The 24,534-nt window shown below is 36.3% G+C and overlaps 1 protein-coding gene across 2 annotated transcripts in view; it reads left to right on the plus strand.

The window, feature by feature from the left end:
• PARD3B (par-3 family cell polarity regulator beta) overlaps positions 1-24,534 on the plus strand; it is a 1,159,791-nt gene that overhangs the window by 931,714 nt on the left and 203,543 nt on the right. The window contains exons 19-20 of one of the 2 annotated variants that reach the window (XM_037849785.1): positions 12,514-12,621; positions 17,368-17,439. In XM_037849785.1, coding sequence (XP_037705713.1) covers positions 12,514-12,621; positions 17,368-17,377 — 118 coding nt within the window. In that variant the 3' untranslated portion in view covers positions 17,378-17,439. Of the gene's footprint in view, positions 1-12,513; positions 12,622-17,367; positions 17,440-24,534 lie in introns of those variants that run through there. The other variant, XM_037849784.1, reaches the window with a different exon arrangement.

The following is a 24,534-nucleotide window of genomic DNA, read 5'->3' on the forward strand; positions in this document are numbered from 1 at the left end:
CAAAATATACAATCAATTGATCACATTACCATCATATAGTTGCTCATTCATCACCCCATCTGTGTTTTTAACATTTTCCTTGTACCAGAAAAAGTGAAAATAAGAATTTAAAAAAAAGAGTTAAAAAAGAACACCCAAATCGTCCATCCCCTCCTCCCGCCGTATTTTTCCTTTAGTTTTTTGTCCCCATTTTTCTACTCATCCATCCAAACACTGGATAAAGGGGGACATGATCCACAAGGCTTTCACAATCACAATGCCACCCCTTGTAAGCTACATTGTTACACAATCGTCTTCAGGTTTCAAAGCTACTGGGTTGTAGTTTGATAGTTTCAGGTCCTCACCTGACTTTTTAGTCCTCATAAGCCATCGGTCAGGATTGCTTTTATGTAGTGTGTGCTCTAAGTAGAAGTAGAAAGGTCAATAGTAATAGCTATGTAAACTGTCCAGTGGGATCTATGAGGAAAATTATAGATAGACAGTACTTAGCAGAATTAAGAAGTGAATTAAATGAGAGACTAGACATGGAAAAAGCCAGAAGTGGAACTTATACAGACTGAATGTGGATGATTCATCAGGGTGCATAGAAGAAGAGAAAGATTGTATAATTACCTAGAAACTCAAGGAAAGAAGTAGAAAGAGAAGAAAATACTTACTGAGAAATCAGAGGATAATTACCAAGAATTATATTGAAGTCTTTATCATATAGAAAACCATAGGATACCGGGGGCTTATTTACTTAGTTGGGTTAAGGGGTTATATATTTGTCTGACAACTGGGGTTGTTCATGCTTAAATTCCACATGCATAGTCTAGTGTGATCTGTAGTGGCTATTCAGTAATGGCTGAATGAATGAATGAACAAATGAACAAACTAGCATCAAACTCCACTTTCCCTGAGGCTCTTTAGGGCCTCTCTACCTAGGCAAAATAGCAACATAAGTGAGGTCTATCTTTGGTGTTTTTCTGTAACCTTTTGTGAGATTCTTTTCTCAGAATTACCTTATGTAATTGTATTTACCTTGATTTCTTCCCCTTAAATGATACATAGAAAGCTCACTTTATAGCTAGGAATCATTTCTGTTATACGTGTCACATCATATTAAGTGATAAATTAATCACCTAGGAGCTCCTTTATTTCCCTTATCAACTCAGTAAACAAACTAGTTTCCTCTTCTGCGTCTTTTTCTGAGTCTCCTTTCTCCCATCTAAGGTCAGAATCTCCAGAATTCTTGCGTCAGAATCTCCAGAAGTCGTGTGTATCTCTACCTTCTTTCCATATCAAGAACTTGATTCTCCCTCTCCTCCACCTTCAACCTGTTCCTCTCTCTGAAGTTGTCTCCTATTAGCAAACAAAGGTGCTCTGGTATCAGCCAAATTGAAAACCTCCTTCTTCAGTATTCCACGCCACTTCCAGCTACCATTTTACAAGTCAAATTTCTTGAAATGTTTGTATGCACACACAGACACCCACTTTTATACTTACCTTCCATCCACTCTTGAGATCTCTCCTACCAGGCTTTGGCTCACAGCACTCCACCAAACCTTACCAAGGTTATGAATGATTTCATTTCAATCCTCAGCTCAATGGACTTTTCAAAAGTAATTCCCATCTGCTGATCCTCCTCCTTCTTGCAGTGCTCCTCTTTCAGATCCTCTGTACAACACTCTCCTGGTTTTCTCTCTCTCTCTCTGGTTGTTCTTTGCTGTCTCTTTTGTCTATCCTCGTCCTCTAACTCATCTTTAAACGTTACACATTATTCAGGTTTGCTAGGGCTGCCATTGTGCAAAATACCAGAAATGGACTGGCTTTTATAAAGAGGGTTTATTAGGTTACAAATTTATAGTTCTGAGGCCATAAAAGTGTCCAAACTAAGGCATCAACACAAGGATACCTTCACTGAAGAACGGCCAATGACATCCAGAGCACTTCTGTCCACTGGTAAGGTACATGGCTGGTATCTGCTGGTCCTTTGCCCCCAGGTTGTGTTTCAAAATGACTTTCTCCAAAATGGCTCTGGACTTTTGTCTTAGCTCCCCTCTCACAGCTCCTGTGCATCCTTACCTTTTCCTCCCAGGGCGTTTCTCTCTAAGTATCTGGGGGTCCTCTCTTAGCTTCTCCAGGGCAACTTCTGAGCATTATCTCTTAGTATAGCATCTCCACATGTCCTTCTGACCCTGCATCTCCAAGCAACCACAAGCATCTGGGTCTATATCAGCTCTTAGCTTCTCTCTTAAATACTCCAGTGAGCCAATTAAGACCCATCCAAAATGGATGGGACCACCTCCATGGAAATAATCTAATCAAAAATATCACCCATAGTTGGGTGAGTCACATCTCCATGGAAACACTCAATCAAAAATTTATACCCTATTCAAAAGACTAATAAATCTGCCCCCACAAGATTGCATTAAAGAACATGGCTTTTGGGGGGATATAAATGTCAAAACTGGCACACATGTCCTCAGGATATGATCCTAGGACTGGGCCCATCAATTTGGATTTCCCAAAGGCATATCAAAATAATCATGTTAAAAATTGAGCTTTTGATGTCTCTGCCCTCACTCACCACTTCTAAATCACTATGTTTGTCTCTTCTCAATGACCATTCCCCTTGTCCAAGCCACTATCACCTTTCACCAACACCATAGCCCCCAGTCAGTTTTACTGCTTTTACTTGCTCCTTTTTACTCCAGTAATCGGGATGGTCTTTAAAAAATATATACCACATGGTTTGATGTGCTGAGCCCTGTATCATGGGACTTGCCCTTATAAGTCTCGTTACTGCAAAGGAGAGGCTAAACTTACATATGGTTGTGCCTAAGAGTCTCCCCCTGGGTGCCTCTTTGTTGCTCAGATGTGGCCCTCTCTCTCTCTCTCTCTAACTGAGCCACCTCAGCAGGTGAACTAACTGCCCTCCCTGCTACTTGGGACCCGACTCCCAGGGGTGTAACTCTCCCAGGCAATGCAGGATATGACTCCCGGGGATGAATCTGGACCTGGCTTTGTGGGAATATCTTCTTGACCAAAAGCAGGATGCAAAATGAAACAAAATAAAGTTTCAGTGGCTGAGAGATTTCAAATGGAGTCGAGAGGTCACTCTGGTGGACATTCTATGCACTATATAGATAACACCTCTTAGGTTTTAATGTATTGGAATAGCTAGAAGTAAATACCTGAAACTATCAAACTCCAACCCAGTAGTCCAGACTCCTGAAGATGATTGTATAACAATATAGATTACAAGGGGTGACAGTGTGATTGTGAAAACCTTGTGGATCATACTCCCTTTAGTGTATGGATGGATGAGTAGAAAAATGGGGACAAAAACTAAATGAAAAATAGGGTGGGATGGGGGGATGATTTGGGTGGTCTTTTTTACTTTTATTTTTTATTCTTATTCTGATTCTTTCTGATGTAAGGAAAATGTGCAGAAATAGATTGTGGTGATGAATGCATAACTATATGATGGTACTGTGAACAGTTGATTGTACACCATGGATGATTTTATGGTATGTGAATATATTTCAATAAAACTGAATTTAATTTAAAAAATATATAGATAGATAGATATAGATATAGACATACCACATTGTATCACTCCTGCTTAAAATGACTTGGTAAGTTCTCCATTTCTCCTCCACCAACCCTTCATATCTTCCAGTTTCCTCACCTAGCTACACTGTTCCTTGAATTAGTAACAAATGGCCTACTGTTGTTCTTAGACTAAAATCCAGCCTTCTCTCGGACCTGCACGTTGTGACCCTGGCCTTACTTTCCATGGCCTTACTATCCATCTACATCCTGCTGAAGTCTCTCTCCTCTGCCCTCTGTGCTTCAGCCACGCTGGCCTTCTTTCACTTCTTGCAGTGTACTAAGACTTTTCCCACCTCATGTTCTTTGAATGTGCTGTTTCCTCCATTCCAAGTCTTTTCTCCCACTCTTTGCTTGTCTGGAAACTCTCACCCTTACAGACTCAGCTTAAAGGTCATTTCTTCCCTATTCAATCAATTCCCTATTATTGTCTCTCCTAGCACACATCATAGCACTCTTTATGACTTCTTACTATTTATTTACACTTGTTTTGTATCTGTATCCTCCATTATAATGTAAATTCTATCAGGGTTGTGTCTGGCTTTGTTTCCCAACATAATAACAACATATGTCAAGTGCCTATGACAATATCTGGTACATAGTAGATGCCTAATAAATACTTATAAAACAGGTGGAAGGGAAGGGGAAGGGAAGGGAAGGGACAGATGGAAAGGGAGGGCATGAGAGGGGAAGGGAGAGGAGAGGGAGGAAGGGAGGAAGTGGAAGGGAAGGAAGGGAAGGGGAGGGAAAGGAAGAGAAGGGAGGGGATTGGAAGGGAAGGATGGAAAGAAGGAAGGGAAGGAGGAAGGAAGGAAGGGAGGGAGGAAGGGAGGGTTTCCCATGAAGCAGTTTCATGTAACCACTGTACAAAGGAATAGACAGGTGCTTTAAGCAAACATAATTTATGAAAATATAAATTTTCATAAAGGATAAGTTTAAAGGTGATTTTTCCACTTTACAAAAAGATCCACCATGAGATTCTTTAAAGAAGCTTCCAGGTACATATAAAATAAGATTTTATTGATTAAAACCATGTGTTTGCCAGAATTTTTCAGGAAAATATCTTTTAAATAAAGCAAGGTTAACCTATAAGCAGGTTCCTTAAGGCACCTAGCCCAGAATGGCTAACTGTCAAATTTCTAAGGTAGTGGATAATAGGAGACCAGAAATGCAATGGATATTTGAAGCTCTAAAATGCAAAACAGTAATTTTCAGCCATTCAGCATGCTCATGTCTTTTCTCACAAAAATAGCTAATGGGCAAATGAATCAATGTATTTGTTTCCAAATCTTTGTTCTGTACCTCAGTGAAAGTAAAAATGGCTGTGAAATTACACTCAAAGAAGCCCCTATGAAAAGTACAAAGATTTGGAAAATTCAACAAATTACCTTCTTCCTCTCCACTCCCTCCCAACTCTCCCATACCTAACACTGATAAGTAAGTTGCCTGATTGTAAAACTGGAAAACAATTCAGTGTGTTAAGAAATAAAATACAGTTAACTTCTCTGGGCCTGAATTTCCTCCTATTAACAAATCAGAGTCTTTTTTTTTTAATCTTTATTCAGATAACATATATACAAACTAAATTTTCTCATTTTAGCCACGTTCAAATATGCAATTCATTGGGCTTAATCGTGTTCAAAATGTTGTGCCAGTATCACCACCATCCATTTCAAAACTTTTCCATCATCCAAAGCAGAAACTGTAACATTGAAGCATTAATGCTCCATTCCCTATCCCCATCCCAGTCCCTAGGAACCTGAATTCTAGTTTCTGATGCTATGAATTTGCATAATCTAATTATTTCATATAAATGATATCATATTTGTCGGCTTGTGTTTAGCTTATTTCAATCAACATGATGTCTTCAATGCTCATCCATGCTGTAGAATGCATTAGAACTTCAACCTTTTCATGGCTGAATAATATTTCATTGCTTGTGTATAACAAATTTTATTTATCCATTCATCTGTTGATGGACACGTGGATTGCTTCCATCTCTTTGCAATTATGAACATTGGTGTGAAAATATTTTTCCAAGTTCCTGCTTTCAGTTCTTTTAGGTATATACCTAGAAGTGGGATTGCTGCATCATATGGTAATTCTATACTTTAACCTTAGGAAGATCTGCCAAACTCTTTCCACCAGGGCTGCATCATGTTACATTCTCACCAGTAATGAACAAGTGTCCCTATTTCCCCACATCGTCTACAGTACTTGTTATTTTTCATTTTTTACTAGTAGCTATTCTAGTGGACATGAAATGTATTTCATTGATTTTCATACCCCTAAGGTCTAATGTCTAATGAGTATCTTTTCATGTGCTCATTGTCAATTTGTATATCTTCTTTGTGGAAAAATCAGTTCAAGTCTGTTGCCCGTTTTAAAACTGGGTTGTTTTCTTTTTGTAGTTTGATTATAGGATTTATTTTTGTATTCTGGATCTTAAACCCTTACTGGATATATGTTTTCCAAATATTTTCTCTCATTCTTTATGGTTGCCTTTATACTTCCATGATAAACTCCCTATATGCACAAAAGTTTTTAATTGTTATGAAGTGCCCTATTTCTCTTTTTTCATTTGTTGCTCGTGCTTCTGGTGTAAAGTCTAAGATACTGTTACCAAACACAAGATCCTGAAGATGTTTCCCTATGTTTTCTTCTAAGAGTTTTAGAGTTTTGGTTCTTATACTTGTCTTTGATCTATTTAGAGTTCATTTTTATATATAGTGTAAGGTAAAGGTCTGTTCTGCTTTGCTAATGCTGCCGGGATGCAAAATACCAGAAATGGATCGGCTTTTATAAAGGTCAGTTATCTGATTACAAAGTAACAGTCTTAAGGCCATAAAGTATCCCAGGTAAGTCATCAGCAATCAGGTACCTTCACTGGAAGATGGCTAGTGGCTTCCAGATAACCTCTGTTAGCTGGGAAGGCATGTGGCTGGTGTCTGTTCCAGAGTTCTGGTTTCAAAATGGCTTTCTCCCAAGACGTTCCTCTCTCAGCTTCTGTGTGTTCTTCAAAGTGTCCCTCTTGGCTGTAGCAAGCTCACTCCTTCTGTCTGGGCTTTTATAGGGCCCCAGTGAACTAATCAAGGCCCTTGCTGTATGGGCGGGGCCACGCCTCTATGGAAATTATCTAATTAGAGTTATCACCTACAGTTGGGTGGGTCACATCTCCATGGAAACAAAGAATTACAATGTAATCAACACTAAAACATCTGCCCACCACACAAGATTGCACCAAAGATAATGGCGTTTTACGGGACATAATACATTCAAACTGGCACAAGGTCCACAAACATTCTTTTGTATGTGAATATTCAGTTTTCTCAGCACCATTTGTTGAAGAGACTATTCTTTCCCCATTGAGTAGACTAGATACCCCTGTCAAAAGTCAATTGGCCATGGATGTGAAGGTTTATTTCTGAACTTGCAATTCAATTCCATCAGTCTATCTGACTGTCCTTGTACCGGGACCACACTATTTTGACCACAGTAGCTTTCTAATGTTTTAGAATTGAGAAGTATGAGTCCTTCAACTTTCTTCTTCTTTTTGAAGATGGTTTTGGCTATTTGGGGTCCCTAACTCTTCCATATAAATTTGATGATTGGATTTTCCATTTCTGCAAAGAAAGCCATTGGGATTTTGATTGGATTGTGTTGAATCTATAAATTACTTTTGGTAGAATTGACATCTTAACAATATTAAGCCTTCCAATCCATGAACATAGAATGTCTTTCCATTTATTTAGGTCTACTTTGATTATTTCAGCAATGTTTTGTAGTTTTCCATGTACAAGTCCTTTACATCCTTGGTTAAATTTAATCCTTCTTTGTCTCTCATAACTTTTGAAATTCAAGTTTATTTATCTTTTATTAGTATTGCTACCCCAGCTCTCTGGATATTCATGGAATATTTCATGGAATATTTTTGTCCATGCTTGCATTTTCAACCTACTTGTGTCTCTCAATTTAATATCAGTCTCTTGAAAACAACATATAGCTGGGTCATACATTTTATACATTTTGCCAATCTCTGCCTTTTGACTGGGGAGTTCAATCTTTTCAAATTTAAAATAATTACTGATAAGGCCGGACTTTTTTCTGCCATTTTGCTCTTTGGTCTTGGTAAATCTTATACATTTTTTGTCCCTCAATTTTTCTGTTAATGCTTACATTCATATATATTTGATTTTTTTTTTTGTAGTGTACCATTTTGAGTCCCTTCTCATTTCTTTCTCCATGTATTTTTTTCAACTATTTTCTCTGTGGATACACTGAAGATTAAATTTAACATCCTAAATCTATAACAATCAAGTTTGATTTGATACCAATTTAACTTCAATAGCATATACAAACACTGTTTCTATCCCTCCAACTTTTTATTACACTTGTTACAAATCATCTCTTTATTAATTTTGTGTCCAAAATCATAAGTTTATCATTACTTTTTATGTTTGCATTTTAGCACCTATAGAAATCAAAAGTGGAGTTACATATCAAAAAAATACAACAATAATGTCATTTATATTTAACTATATGGTTACTTTTACCAAAGATCTTTATTTCTTCATGCTTTTCTGATCCATTGTCTAGTGTACTTCCCTTTCAGTTTGAAGAAACCCTTTTATCATTACTAGTAAGACAGATCTAATGGTGACAAACTCCCTCAGTTTTTGTTTATCTTGGAATGTCTTAATCTAGCCCTCATTTTTCAAAGACTTTCATTCTAGGTATAAAATTCTTGGTTGGTAATTATTTTCTTTCAGCACTTTAAATATTTAGTCCCATTGCCTTCTTGCTTCCATTGTTTCTGATGAGAAGTCGATGTTTAATCTTTTTGGGCTCCTCTGTGCATAACTCTTTGCCTTTCTCTTGCAGCTTTCAAAACTCTCTGTGTCCTTAGCCATTGACAGTTTGACTACAATATGTCTGGGTATGGTTCTCTTCAAATTTATCCCGTTTGGAGTTTGTTGGGCTTCTTGAATGTGCATATTCATACCTGTCATTAAATTTGGGACATTTTCTGGCATTATTTCTTTGCCTATTCCTTCTGTCTCTTTATCTCTTTTTTCCCCTTCTGGGAACCCTGTGATGTGCATATTGGAATGCTTGATGGTGTCCCACAGGTTTCATAGTCTCTGTTCACTTTCTTCATTCTTTTGTTTCTCTGCTCCTCAACCTGAATAATATAAATTGCCTTATCTTTAGTGCATTGATTCTTTCTGCTGCTACCTCTACTCTTCTGTTGAAACACTCTAAGGAAGTCCTCTAACCCCCATTATTGCAGTCTTCAATTCCAGTATTTCTGTTTAATTATTTTTTAAGATTGCTTTCTCTTTACTGAAATTCTCATATTGTTCATTCATCATTTTCCTAATATCCTTTAGTTATTTCTCCATGTTTTCCTTTATCTTTTTGAGCATAATTGGAGACCATTTTTAAAAAGTCTTTTTCTGGCTTATCCAAAGTCTGGTGTTCCTCATTGAAGGTTTCTGGAGTTTTATCTTGTTCCTTTGGATAGACCATCATTTTCTGATCTTTCTTTGTTTTGTAAACTTTTGTTGCACACTATACATTTTAATATTTTAATGTGTTAACTCAAGTTTTGTCCCTCTGCTGTCTGTCATTTAAGTTTATATCCAGTGATATCCTTAAATTCCAGGAGCTAACAAAAAGAAACAAAGCAAACCAAAAAATGCCTTTTTCCTCTTTGAAAATTGGCTCTGTATTGACTGTTGTTTTCCTTTAGAGTTTAACCCTCCTATCAAGAAGACAAATGTGAAGTGAAGGGTCCTCTCAGTGTTTCTGAACCTTTATCTTGTCCTGGACTTTGGATTGCTCATGGTCTTAGGAATTCCCCCTTTAGCAAGAATTAGACTTCCTCCACTACTCCTTTCCCTCTAGGGTGAAGTTTTGTATGATTTAAAGCAGGTAATCCTTTTCTCTGAACCCCTTTGACTTAATTACTTTTTATACTGATCTGGCCATCCTCACTCTATTTCTGCCTGCAAAGCAGGCCTGAGGAAGATGAGCCAGAGATGAGTTTCATGGTTCAGTCTTTCAGGCTGCTGCCTAATAGATTGGCACTGACATACAGGCTTGCAGTATGAACACTAGGGACTGATAATGGGAGCACAGTCTGGCTCTACACTGCTCTGGGAAAGTGGTGGAGAAAGGGCCAGCAAGGGCACCACAAGCTTCTCCTACTGCTTAAGTTGCATTTTCTTGATTCAGGACTTACCTAGTCTATGCAACTCTTTAACTGTTTACTAGACTTCTGAGGGGGATGTCTCTGCCAGTATTTGTTAGTTTTTCAAAGATTTTGTGGGGGAACAGAATCTTAGAGCATCTTACATGGCCATCTTGGTCTATTATAAGTCCTCTAAAGTCCTTTTGAAGATTATTGTTTAATAATCCTGTATCGAATCTATCCAAACTTTATAAAATAAGGTAATTTGTGATAAATTACCTTATTTATCTCATGAAATAGATTTCACATTCATCTCATGAAATAGATTTCACAGCATTTTTTGCTATACTTGTCACAAACTTTAATACATGACCATGAATTCTAAATCAATACATTTATAATACTGTGGCATTGGTTGGGTTGCCCATTATTGACAGTTCTTGCCAAGAAAAAAATGCTTTCCTGAATTTACTTACAAATAAAATGTTCTTTATTAAACACATTCCATTACGTTTATGGGAATAACATATTCCATTATCTTAAACTACAGTACAACTAAACTATTAGTTGCCAGAGAAGAATGATATATTGGGTATGGTATGAAAAATCATGGTGGATTAGGGAATGAGTTAGTTTGACCCTTCAGAAACAAGACTGTTTTTCATCTCAGAAAACCTAACCTCTCCAAATTTGGAAGAATGTAAATGGAACATGGAAGGTAAAAAAGTCAAATATAGAGGGAGCTTTTGGCAACATTTTTGCCCTCATCATCCTCTTGAAGTATTATTTCTACCTTGATTCCCCAAAATTTAGTATTTTTGTCCAAATATAACTATACTCAATGACATTTGAGGGAAAAGTGTGTAAGTGATGTATCAAGATATTAACTTCTCATCAAATGCTATTTAGAGTAATAATATTGATCCCTAAGACTGTTCTGTATAAGTTCTGGAAAGTCAAAGAATGTATTCATGTAAACACACATTACTTAGATATCTCCTGCTTTGTAGCTTAAAGAGAGGTCTTAAATATACCAATAAATCTTACTTATATTTGAAATTTAGTGTTCTTATATTTTATCTGTATTTTTCTCTTTTACCCAATTATTTCTATAAACAATATCAGGTCATTTCTTCAGTGAGAAATAGAAATGCATTCAGAAAGGGAAGCAGAAAAGAAAGAGACATAAAAGGAGCTAGTGATGACAGTTAGGGTTGATAATTTGTCAACTAGATTCCCAGAACTAGATGGGATACACCAAAAGACTTGCAGTGGGAGTAGAGGATGGCAATGGTAAGACAGAAAGTTCATGCAGAGGGCTTGCTAATTGAAAATGTAAATTGGTAAATATTCAGAAAAGTCAAGACTGGGAGAGGCTTCTGGGGAAAACAGGATGCTATCTGGACTATGATAAGAATAATTATAGTAGTGTGACATCTTCCAGGTGTAGTACTTAGAGCTGTCCCTTGACTAACAACATCTGATTTGGATTGAAATCCAGTCCAGGAAGGAATAAATAAATACCCATTTGTACAAAATTCTGAAGAGGACAGAAACTTGCTCTTATTTTGTAATTCTCCTATTATTCAAGTTGTGTATAATACAGTAGTTTCTTCAAAATTTATGTGTCAAGTCCACATTTGAGGAGATTCTGATACACCGTGTGTGTCAGAAAAGGAGTGGTCAACCCAAGTATGTGTAATTTGAAAATTCTCCCCAGGTTTTACTCACATGTACACACACTTAAAATTTGATGCTATTTAATAAGAAAAAGGACTATGTGGGATTTCTGTAGATACAAGAAGAATCTTTATCTTATCTGCAGTATATACATAATTGAGCAGCATTTTTCCTGGTTATTGGCAGAGCATTGAGTCATTTTCTTTGTGTATGTGTGTGTGTTGGTACCAATATCATAGAAGATTCCTTTCAGAGAATGGTCTATTAGGAGAAAATTCCTGTCATTTAAGAACAAGTCCTAATAATAATTTAAACGCCGCTTCTTTTTGTTCCTATCAAATGTGCAGTTTTTATTTTCCTAAAAGTGCTAAGGAAACACAATGTTCTTTTAAAGTGTGGAGATTGCTTGCCACTATGCTGTTAACCACAGGCATACCAGGCACCAACGAGTGCTCGAACATTAACCTCTGGCTGACTTGGGAAGCTATGCTGGAAAGAGGGGAGTGTTGGAGGTGACACAGGTTCTAAACCCAGCCCTGCCCCACCCGCTGTTGGTCTTTGTCTTCATTTTGGCTCTTCATTTATAAAATGGGAGTATTATACTAATGTTTCATAAGGTCCCTTGCAGCACCATCATCTTATAATCATGTGATTTTAACCATAAAATGTCAATGCCAACCAGATCTGTGAAGGCCTATTTAGGAGATCAGTCAATTTTTAGTTATATATTAATAATAAATGTTCAGTTTTTGCTCTTTATTGAGTTGATAATTAGAAATTATTAGCCTTTTGATCACTTAATTTTCTGCATGATGCAAATAAATATCTGAGTGTAAGGAAGAAAGGAAAGAAGACAGGAAGAGGAATGAAGTAATTTATTTTGCTGCTTTATTATCTTATTTTACTTGCATTTTATGCAAAATTATCTTGTATTACTTAGAATTAAAAGTTACGGTTTAATGAGTTCATCTCACAACTATTTCAGTATAACCACAAAAGGAACATGATTATTGTTAACAAATTTCTTCTTCTTCATGTTTCACTAGATTTGGAAAAAAGAAAGATGATAAGGATGGGAAGGCTGAGCAGAAAGGTGCCCTGAAGCATGGTGGCCTGAGAGAAGAGGAGCTGGAAAAAATGAAAGAACGTGAAAGGTAAGCAAAAATGTTGAGCCCTTTTTATCAGTTGAGGTCATAGTTTATGCAATAATTGACTGGAGCAATTTTGTTTGAAAAAGCATAGAGGTCAACTGATATTAAAAGAAAGGCACCTGATATAAAAGTTACCTCTTCGCGGGAAATTCTGGGGAAATTCTGGGATTATATTTGAGAGGAAATTAGTTTCATGTTTTTGTTTTATCAATATTGATAATTTCATAATATGCTGCCCACTATTGTGACCATATCCATGCATATTTTCCCTATGGTTTAAAAGATGTGTTTTTTTTTTAAAGAGGTCATTTTGATAAGATGCTTAGAAATGTTAAATTCCCATAGTCTGTCCTTAATTTTTGCCAAGCTCTTGTATGTCATCTTAATTTTATTCTACTAAATCCTTTTGAGTACTAGAATTTGAGAAACACATGTCCTTCATTTTTAAAAAGCCAGTGTCTTTTATTAGGCTGTCAGCAAGCTGAAAAGTATATAGCCCATCTGTTAAAGGGACAATTTCATTTACTGAAATAATGACAGTTTGCAAGGACTAAATTCTCCTATTTGAGGAGCTTAACATTCCATTTGGACAAGAAGTCCTTCACATGTCTTTGATGTTAACTCTGGCACTTATCCCAAGTGGATGTGTAAATGTCTGATTTTGAAACATGTAATTGAATATTCATATTTCTCTTTAAAATTCTTCCCCTTCATAACTAAATTAAGCTTGGAGAAAAACAGATTATGACGAAACTAGCATATCATTTTAAGGATTTGATTCTGACTTCAGTATGTATGAAATCAGATTTATCCAATTACTAATGAGGCTGGCTACTTATTACTTACATTCATATAGTTTTTTTAAAATCAATTCTTATATTTATTTTAATACTTGGGTATGTGTGCTAAGAAAATCATACTTATTCATTGTGTTTTCTACTGCAAAGCAGACTGAGGGTATATCTGCTGTTAACCTTTGACCCCATCTTGCATTCTATTCCTGTTGAGAAGCCTGACTTTATCAATCATGAGGAAAAAAACCTATTTAGTCCTTTTCTCATTTTGGAGAGGTTGATAATCTCAGTCCTAGGGTTAATGGAGCAGTTAAAAGGAAGTCAAGGGCTTTACATTGTTGTTGACTATTCACCTGACAGAGCTGCCCCAAAGACAAGCAAAATGAATTCACCATCATAGACCAAGATTCAGTAATCCTATAATGTGAAATGTAATTCAGGCTAAGATTTTAATGCATATAACATCAGAGACATCTATGTCATAAACTTTCATCACAGATCTTTTATCTCCCCTGACTTCACTTTCCACATCCCATGCCTCATCAGGGAACTAAGCTGTTTGCTAGAATGCAGACTTCACTTTTTTTTTTTTTGCAGCTCACTTCTTGCTTGGGGATGGAAAAAAAATTTAAATAATAAAAAATCTTAGTTGCTTGGGAACTGTATGCCAGCTAGAAAATTGATAACCCATAAAATAATGTGGGTTGTCTTTAAGCAAGAGTTCATTTCCTTTCTGGTTTTGCCTTCAGGAAGCAGGTGCCTGAGGGACTTTTTTTGTTCTTAAAAGCAGGGTGGTAAATTTGCCTCAGCTGGCTATATAGACATCAGGTCCAATTTTCTTAAAATATGTCTGGTCAAAATATTGAAAGAACTATTCTATTACCTTCCATATAGGGCACTTCCCATACATGAGAACACATAAAACACATCTGATATGGGCTTCCTGGAGACAACACTGTCTCAGTCTTGTGCTAGGGGAAGATGTTGGAGATGTTGATTTTATGGCTGGGTGATATAAAATTAATGACCAAGGGCATTTCATTGGCTCAGGAGCTGAGGGCCATGAAGGGTGGAGGTGGAAGCTGAACATTTGGCATTTCTCCCAACCCAGGAGTCCTATTCCTTGGCCTTCCATCATCCGTAGGAAACCAGTTTACAACTCTTAAAGAGCTCAGCAAGGTCATCACTCTCCGAGTCGTGGTCATGGGAAAAAATATAATAAAATAAGAAATAGTGCATAAAAGCTCACTGTGTTGTCTTTTTTAAAATACATTTGATTATTGTTCTCTTAAGAGGGTTCAGCCATCCTAACACTTCCTTCTTCCATCCAGCAGTCATAGATATAATAGTTTTTCATTAACATAGCCCTTTTTTAAAGGATTTAAAACAATCAAATAAAATATATACTGTACAGTGTTGGAGCTACCTCATACTTTCTCCTGAGAGCCAATTGTTAAATTTTCAAAAATTTTGTGAGTTGTTAGCTAAACTATTGGTAACTTGAAATTGGCCATGGGGGAGTAGTCACAGCATAGAAATTGGCAATTGCAATAAGTTGAGATTTTTTTTTTTCCCAATGAGCCAGTTTACCAGCATACTACTGTAGGCCTATACCAACTCTCTTTTGTATGTAACCAAGAAGAAATTACCTAAAATAGAGGTGAAAAATAAAATACAATACACATCCAAATCAAGCCATCTGACTTCTTATAGCAGTGGTTCTCACAGTGTGTTCCAAGGACCAACTGCATCCCAGTGAATCATTCGAGGAACGTTTTAAAAATGAAGATTTCTTAGCCCTATACCAGACGTGCAGAATTAGAATCTTGTATTTGGAGTCCAAGAATCTGTATTTAATTGGCAAACTCAAGGTGATTTTTTGGCATTCTTAAGTCTAAGAACTACTGATTTAGAGGAACAGGATTTGGCTGCAACGTTAGTTTAAACCATTCTTATTTTATGAAAAATGATTCACAGATTTTTTTTTTCCCAAGATGGCTGAGTGACCTAGTCTACGAATATTGTTAACTTTCTTATATGCCCTCTCTGAAGCATCCTACCTTGCTGGCCTACTCTTAGAAAATGAGTGAGGAGCCCTTACCAGGGCTCACTCACCTAAGGCAATATGGATCACTTTTCTCCAGTATCCCCCATGTACATGCACACAAAAACTTATAAAAATATGCAAGTTCATTAAGAAAATTTTGGAAACATAAAAAAGTATAAGTGAAATAAAATCATACATAATCCCACCATCATTCCATAACCACTATTAATATCTCCCTGAGATTTTGTCCATTCATGTGTTTTCTTTGCAAACTTGGTATCCATGCTACATATATACCTTGCTTTTTACATAGCATTTCATCGTGAGCATTTCCCCATGTTATTAAAGGCATTGAATAAGTCATTTTTGATGGCTGCCTAATATTCTGTGAGAGCAATATACCACAAAGTATCTTCTGTTGTTGAACATTTAATTTGTTTACAGTATTTCACTTTCCAAACAATACTTTGATGAGCATCCAGGCACTATATTTCTTATGGATTACCTCTTAAGTCATATAATTCCTTGTTGAAGATTTAATTTCCTTATAAGCATCTTACCCTGGGATTAATTTAACCCCACACTATAGATTTTAGGATTATATTATCCCCCTTCATTCCTCTCATTTTATTTCCATATGATTTTCATATATCATTTAAATTTATCTCCAAATCTAATTCCTTATGTGGAACTGTTTTGGTATTATATTTAAATACTTTATTCATAGCCAAAGTTATGAAAAGGTGAAAAAAAAAAAAAAGCCCTTACAGGTTGATTGGGTTATTAGATTAGATTGAGGGTCTGTTCTATAGTCTAGAACAGTGCTTCTCAATAGGGAGCTATTTCCTTCAGGGGACATTTTGTTATATCTGGAGATATTTTTACTTGTCACAACTGGAAGGCGGGTGGCAGTTTGCTACTTTCATCCACTGGATAGAGGTCAGGAAATGCTGATAAACATCCTTCAGGGCAAAGACAGTCAACAATGAGTTATTTGACCTAAAATATCAATAGTGCAAATGTTGAAAAACCCTGGTCTAGCCTCTAGCCTTCACAAAAAGAAAGGGTAATATACCTGAGCATCAGAATTACATTATCTCTTGATATCTTTGATAAACCAGATGACTTAACATTAGAAGGATTATAAGTATTTGAGAAACTATACCCAAAGATTGCTAATGAACATTCCTTCAATATAAACTTTCAAAAATAAAGTTTTTCATGAAAATTTATTTTTAACCCTGGCCTGCTGAGCATTGCCATGAATGATGGTGACCTGCTGATCTGATTGTGAATACTACTAAGCTGCCAGGTTTGATAATACGTCCAATGGCAAAGTCATCTGGAATGATGAGTGAATCAAACATAAAGAAACTTAATAAGAATAAATGTTAAGTCTTGATTTTAGGTCCAAAAGTGAATCATATAAACACAGGATGTGGAAGGTTTGACTTAATACCAAATATATGAAAAAATGTGTCTGATGTTTTAGCTGAGGGTAAGTTTAGCATGAATCAACATGAGCATGTGCCTGCCAAAAACTTAATCCAGTCCTAAGCTACATTACTGGAAATTCTTGTGCAAAACAAGGAAGGAAACAGTAATTCCTATTTTGCACTGCTCAGATCACATGTGGAATATCCTGTCCCTCTCTCTTACACAGAGAATGGGGGTAATAAATCCCCATCTTAAGAAAAATATTAAAGGGTCTGGGAATACATATAGGTTGGAGAGTGAAGACTTAGCTGATATCACATGCTTGAAGAACTGTGCTGTAGAAGAGGATCATATCTATTTTATGGCATTCATTCTATACTGCTCTGTCTATCTACTCCCCCACACCCATCCATCCAACCATCCATCCATTTGTTCATTCATTCATTCACTCATCCATTCATTTTCTTTCAGATACAAATGAGGCATTATTTGAAGACAGAGAGCTTTCAGCTTCATAGATGGAAAATGATCCTAATAGAGTGTCTGAAGAAGCAGTGAGTTAGTTGACACTGGAAATAACTAAGATGAACTGGATGTCTACATTTAGAGAGGATTAGTGCATCAGATAAGTATTAGATTAGATCAGAGATTCATAAAGTTTAGTCATTGATATATTTTCTTCATTGTGTTAATTATAGTCATACGTTTCAAATAAAGAAATTATTATATAAATACATAACCATGTAAGTTAGTTTATATAATTAAGCACATTAAGCCACGTACCATGTGAAATCGTCATGTGTGTCACTAATGCTACATTTGTCCGAAGATGTTCTTTAGAGTCCTTCCAAGGTCTTAGTGCGTGAGAAATGTCTACGTATATATAATAGAAGCATCTACTTTGAATTTTCCTGGAGTGGACTTTTCTTGAACTTGCCACAGCATTGGTTCATGGTAGTGTATGTACCATTCTTTTCTGAGTGTAGAGGCAAGTTTCTTACTCAAGATTGTGTGGTAGGATTTTCTTAGTCTCATATTTGATTTCTTGAACTGATGATGTTCTCTGTCCTAACACAAGTCAAACAGTTCATTGAAATAAAGTTCTGCTTTACGTAAACTCATCATTCTGTTCATGCTTCAGTGAGATGGGCCATAATAAAACATTAGTTCCAAAGGACCTATCCATTGCCAGAAGGATGAATCCAATATTAGATTCAAAGATTATTTCTCCTGGAACCTTTTATCAAGCTAAATTAAATTAGTGTTTTCCAAACATACAGATTATGTAAATTAGTACCATGAACTAAAAGCGAGAGATTGTCTTCAGACAGTACATGTATTTTCCTTTGTTCAATTCTAATACTTCAAGTTTGTAACCTTATGCAAAGTATAAAATTAACCAGTTGCTTGGACTCATGAAATGCCTAACTATGTGCATGTTGTATTACTATCATTAATAACGTCTCAGAGGTCAGGCGGACATTGGTTAAAGAAAAATACATTCTCTCATTTATTTAGGATTATTGGACTGGGGAAAAAATTCTCCATTGACACCAAAGACTATCTTCCATTAAAGTCCCATATTACTGACTACGAACTAAAATTTCACTAAATGAAACGTCTTGCTAATATTGGAAAAAAAAAAGGTTTAATCACACCCAAGTTATGCCTTCCAAGATCTTTTATCTATTCCTATACCACGTCACAGTTTATTTTGCAAGGGAGCTTGTTTACTGTGTTAGTGAAACATTATCTTTGAAGATCTTATTAGAATCTTAGTAGGATACATGACAAGAGGGGGAAAAAAGAGGCAACCTCTCCAGCTTGAGCACTGAGAATAGAAAAACATATGGCTCTTGTTTGCAACAACTGGCCTGAACAGAATGCCTAAGTGAGAGTGAAGCTAAGATTTAGGAAAGTTAATCGGTTTCAGCGTCTGAATTCAAGGTTCTTAGTTTTCTTTCCTTTTAGGAAGCCTTCCAAGAACTGCAGAGGCTTCTCTCTTGCCTTATCAGCTGCACTGCTTGTGGCCTGTTCCCTTACTTTATATCAATACATGTGTTTTTGATATTTGGCAAACCAAGATTTAATTATGCAGCTGCAAGTTCCCCACATAAATGAAATGCATCTTAGAGAAATAAAAACATTCAGCAACCATTTATGGTTTGAGAATGCAAGTGGGTGAAAATCTATTCCCATCCTCTCAGCATTTTATTTAATTATGGGGGATTTTTATGTTACTGGAAATTGAAATGAAAACCAGAATAAGGCTAGAGTTTATCCAACATTTGTTCATACTGAAAAATGAAGATGCTTGTTGTATTCTAAGAAGGGAAAGGAAATTTTTACATGTTAAATTAATATTTTAGTTGTAACCTACATACATATCACGCTTCTAAATACGTACAGTTACAAACGAATTGGTAAGACCTTGTCATTATTGCGCATTAAAAAGTGTGTGTTTTATTAAAGAAACCAGAAGGTTGATTTCTTTAATTTGCCAAATGACTCAATAATTAATTATTTACCGAACTTAAAATTTGGCACTTTTTAAACTGTTGAAAACACCCAATGTTTTGGCATGATTACACACAAATGATTAATTCAGCATGGTTTTACTCATCACTGAATATCTGTGTCTTTTGCAGAAGAATTTGCTAGGTCCTGTGGTTTGGGCAAAATAAAATGTTGGAATGATTCCCAGTTTTAATAATCCCAATTTATTATTACCACTGAACCCTGATCAGATCATGGACTGGATTAGATCACAGTTTTCAAAATGCCCCAATTTATAGCTCCCTTAGAATCCTGATAAAAATGTGTATCTGAATAAGGTTTTGGTTGGCCAAAGGAGAACCAATTAATTACTTTTAGATTCTTATTAGATCATCACTCTGTGGAAGTTGTGAAAAATATTACTAGATGGTGTTTCTCAGGACAAGGTGACGTTCTCTTTTTATACTGACAGAAAGAAGCTATCAGATTTCTTTTCCATGGCACTAACCATCTTAGTGAATGAAAAGAGATTTGCTGTACCCCAGTGATTATTAATGATGCTCATGTTGGGGTAAGAACAGCCTCCTTCCCCAGGATAAGGATTAAAAACAGAGAGAGGCAGAGACACAGAGAGAGACAGAAGGAGCACAGCCACGCTGCACAGTGACTATCCGCCCCAACATCCTTTATTCAGGGTTCGTCTTGCAAGCTTTATCTCTAATTCAAAAGAGTGAGATATGGGGGGTGCAGGTGGCTTTAATATATGTACATTTATTTGATCTTTGTAACACCTATCTTCTCAGAAATGCTTGTGGTCACCAACAAAATTTGGCACATTGCTATATTCCTATAGACAAGAGATGGAAACACCTACATCCTAATTCCATGCCAGCATTTTTTATGAGCCAGAATCCTTTTATGGAACTTGAATCAATGTTAGAAGTGCTGTATTAGCAACTACTTGTCAGCTGAGCTGGATTAATACATAAAATGAATCACTTGACTGGCATGCTTTCCAACAGTCATTTAGGCCAACTTCTAAGATTAAAGTACACCAGCTCTTTAAAAAATTGTTTTAAAAGAATACTGATATTCAAATACCCTGGAGCGACATGTTATGTTATTGTATGCAATTGTAGTGCTGTTGAAATACATTCTGTATAAAGGAATTATATTAAACTACCTGGAGTGATTCCATAGAAATGCTTAGAATGATTTGATCTGATAAAGGCTTGAAAAGAAATTCTAAGTTCTGTTAATCCAGAATATTTGATCTTAATATACACTTATTAAATAAATAAATACATGTTCAATATAGTCAACAAACTGGTAGCTCATTGGATGTGATCCCAATCGGAGATACAGATATTTTTGGTTTGATAGAGGTTACGTATGGCAGAACTGCAAAAGAGTATTTTCTATGAAAGCTTTGGGTGACTTTAGGTAGATAGCCATTTGGTGACTAAAACCCAGGAATGAGAGTCCAAAACCCTTTTTACCACTTGTTTTCATGGCTTTGGAGAAACCCCCTTTGGGGATATATTCTTATAATAAAAATAATGATACTTAAAGGTCTCAGTTTTATCCATTTGGTTGGAATAAAATCCTTTTGATAAGTTCCTTAGAAGAAAAAAAATTGAATAAATTGATGTTAAGTAAATCCAGAATATTTACTGTAGACTAGTTTTGGACTTGGCAATATGCAATTATGCTTAATTTGCTAAAAATGTTCTGAAAAATGTGGGTAAATCAGACTTTTGTAAATCAAATGATATTTTCTAGTATTTTTAAAATATCTCATCTTCATTTCTTCTTACAACATATGCTGTGCTGTATTCTGCTTTGGAAAGCTTCCATGACAACACTTTCACTCTACAGGACAAAATTAGTTATTGTTCACATAGGTTTGCAAATTCTGCAAATTGAAAGGATGCTCATCCTGTTGTCTTCAAAACCTGCTTTTTTCCCCCCTCACATCCTTTATATAGAAATCCTAATCTAGGCCATGATTTACAAAAACGACACTGTGGATACACTTTTTCCAAATTTCTTGGGCAGCTTCTTAGATCAATGGTTCTTAACCAGGGGTGGTTTTGCCCACAGGTAGCATGTGACAATATCTGAAGACATTTTTGGTTGTTTCACTGGCAGTGGAGGTAGGCCTTTGCTATTGCAATTTAGTAGACAGAGCAGAGCACAGAATGCTGCCAAGCATCCTATAATGCACAGGTCAGCCTCCCATAGCAAAGAATGATATCTATATTATCTATTAATCTAATATAATGCTATATTATCTATTTATCTAATGCTATATTAGATAGATAATATAGATATCAATGTATAGATATAGATATAGATATAGATATAACTGTACTATAGATATTTATTGACTGGATCTGAGGACATGTATTTTGAAATCATTTCCCAAGTAATTGTCATTTATAGCCATGTTGGAGACCAGCAGACCCATGTGATGGCCCAGGAAATGCCAGATGACCACGTGCAAAGATTTACAAGGCTTAGGAGTCAGTCATACCTGGGTTAAAAACCTGATTCTGCATGTATGCCCTGGCAAACTACTTATTGCTTCAGTCCTCAGTTTTCTGGCCTGTTAAATGAGAATCAAATGTTTGTCCTTCAGATTACTATGAAAATTAAAAGTACTATTTATGAAGCAAGCACCTGGTTCAGTCTGTGCTCAGTGTTATTTTCTGACCAGCTTTGGGTATTAAAGACCCCCAGATAACCCAGTCGGCCTTTGGAAGCCTAGAATGCTCTGAGATACACCATCTGTGGAAGTTGCTGAATTGGATCCTATCATGATGAAGAAGGCCAACTTGAGTACAGACTGCCCAACTGGGAGTCATGCCAGATACTTCCATTCAAGAAGCTTCTCGTTCCTTATTGATCACCAGTTGGAAGTTGCTCTTTAAACATCGTGAGCTTGGCATGAAACAGCAGCACAGTGGTGAGGGAGTGCTTACTGCAGCCAGTGCTTGGCAGCTATGGAAACAAACTCATGGAGGAAGGGCACAAACAGCATGGGAGACTGTTGCCAGCCTCTCCAAATCCAGGTTGTGTGACCACAGAAAACACTTGTAACTAACCACAGTCATGAAATTCACAAATCTTCATATTTGCCCTTATTATGTATATATGTATTAAGGAGGGACAACACTGGTTTGCTAATATTTTGTGGAAATAGAATGAAAGTGTTCTTTTCTTACTCTTCCACTCTCTTCTACCTACTTGTCCTTGCTCTGGAGTTCAATTTCTTGAAGACTTTATAGTGTTTCTGAATTGATTGATGTCCAAAGGATTCTGACTCGTTTCCCTGTCTCAAACTCCTGCCTCTTGCTTTGTGTCTGTTTGGTTTCAGTATTGAGATTTAAACAGGTTGAAGATTTGGCTATGGCGCAAAAGTCTGCTTTTCCAAGAGGCCAGTGAAAGGGGGCATTAAAAAAAAAGACATTAACAGTAATAACAACTGACTAGATGAAAGCTTTAAGTATTCATGTTCTTGGCGAATTTAACAAATGACAAATAATTTTATTTCTTGAGGCAGAAGTTGGTTAATATGACATCTTGGGAAGAGTGGGTAAGTAATAATAGCTTTGATTTTATCATTTTTCTCTCCAAAACTTTCAATGACTCTCCACTCCCAACAGCATACAGTCTAAACTCCTAGGCTAATGTATCTGACTATATCCTGTCTTTCTAATCATAATTTCCGCTACTGGCCCTGTGATACAATGCTCAAGACAACCGGGCATATTCACACTTGTTGAAAGTACAATAGCACTTTTAATCCCTATGCCATTCCTGACACCATTTCCCTGTTTGGAATGCCCTCCCCCCATCCCTTGTTTGGGCCAAACTGATGGAAATTCAGTGAAGCCTTACCTCTTCCATTTTACCTTCCCAAACTACCTTGGTTAGAAGAAAATCCTGCCACTATATAACCTAGGTCAGTTTACTTAATTTTGCTAATCTTCAGTTTCTTCAACTGCAAAAATGAATATATAAGAACATTAGCAAAATAGTGTTATTATGAGAATTAAATGAGATGCTGAGGTGAAGCATTTAGAATAATTGCTGGCATAAGGATGTTCTATAAATGGCGAACTTACCTTCTTTTCTTAGAGACAGTATTTATTTGAAGGAGAATGAGCATTAATACCAAACAGTGCTGGATTCAAAACCTGACTCTACCTTGCACTATGTATGTGGTTGTGCGTGATTTGCTGAATCCTTCTGAGCCTCAGCTTGTTCTTTTGGGAAAAAAAAAGGGGGGGGGCGGGGTTAATATCTAGCCTTTAGAGTGCTTGTGACATTTACACAAGATGAAATGTTTAAAGCACCTGGAATGGTGGTTGGCACATAGTAGACACACATTATCATTATTATTATTTTACTGTGTTGAATTGTAGATGTTGATGATTATAAAAGTCCCTTCTCTCCCTTTCCAGTGGCAACTTCCTTGGGGCAAAGAGCACTTCATAATTATTTTTCTTTTTCCCCCAGCATTTAATACATTACATTTCACAGAGTAGGCACTCCATAAGTAGTTGCTAAATAATGGATGAATGAATGAATAAACAAATATAAAACACACTGACTTTAATTTTTATTTTTCAAGTGAGTAATTGCTAGAAATAAAAGGCAGAAGAGGCTAAATCAATGGTTGACACAGCTATATAGACTTTTCCCAGGGAGGTCATTTGTAATTGCCAGTAGGACAGTGGAAATGGATTATTGAAGCTTAGTGGCCAGCCCATCAGGACTACTGACACCTGTTTTGCTCTCACTGAACCAGATCCTGAGAGACAAGACCTTAAGTGAATGAAATCCACCCACTTCACAAACAAATGAAAAGGCTATGGACCAGAGGATTTTTGAATTCAGTTTTGTCCCTACCCTCTTCCATGTGTCTGAATTTAGCCAGTTGAAAGTATTTTTAAATCCCATTCTCTTCAATGGTTTAAAATGAAAGATTTGCCTTTATATGAGAAACCTGAATGTGATTGTAAATGTGAGGCACACTATCCTTGGCTTACTCGCCATCAAAGTAAGATCCTTTTTTGTGCTGTATGTTGAGCAGTTCAGTAGAATTCATGGTGCAGATATTTCAGGGAGCAAGCA

The sequence above is a fragment of the Choloepus didactylus genome, chromosome 9 (genome assembly GCF_015220235.1).
Source record: "Choloepus didactylus isolate mChoDid1 chromosome 9, mChoDid1.pri, whole genome shotgun sequence".
In the NCBI taxonomy this organism is placed as follows: domain Eukaryota; kingdom Metazoa; phylum Chordata; class Mammalia; order Pilosa; family Megalonychidae; genus Choloepus; species Choloepus didactylus.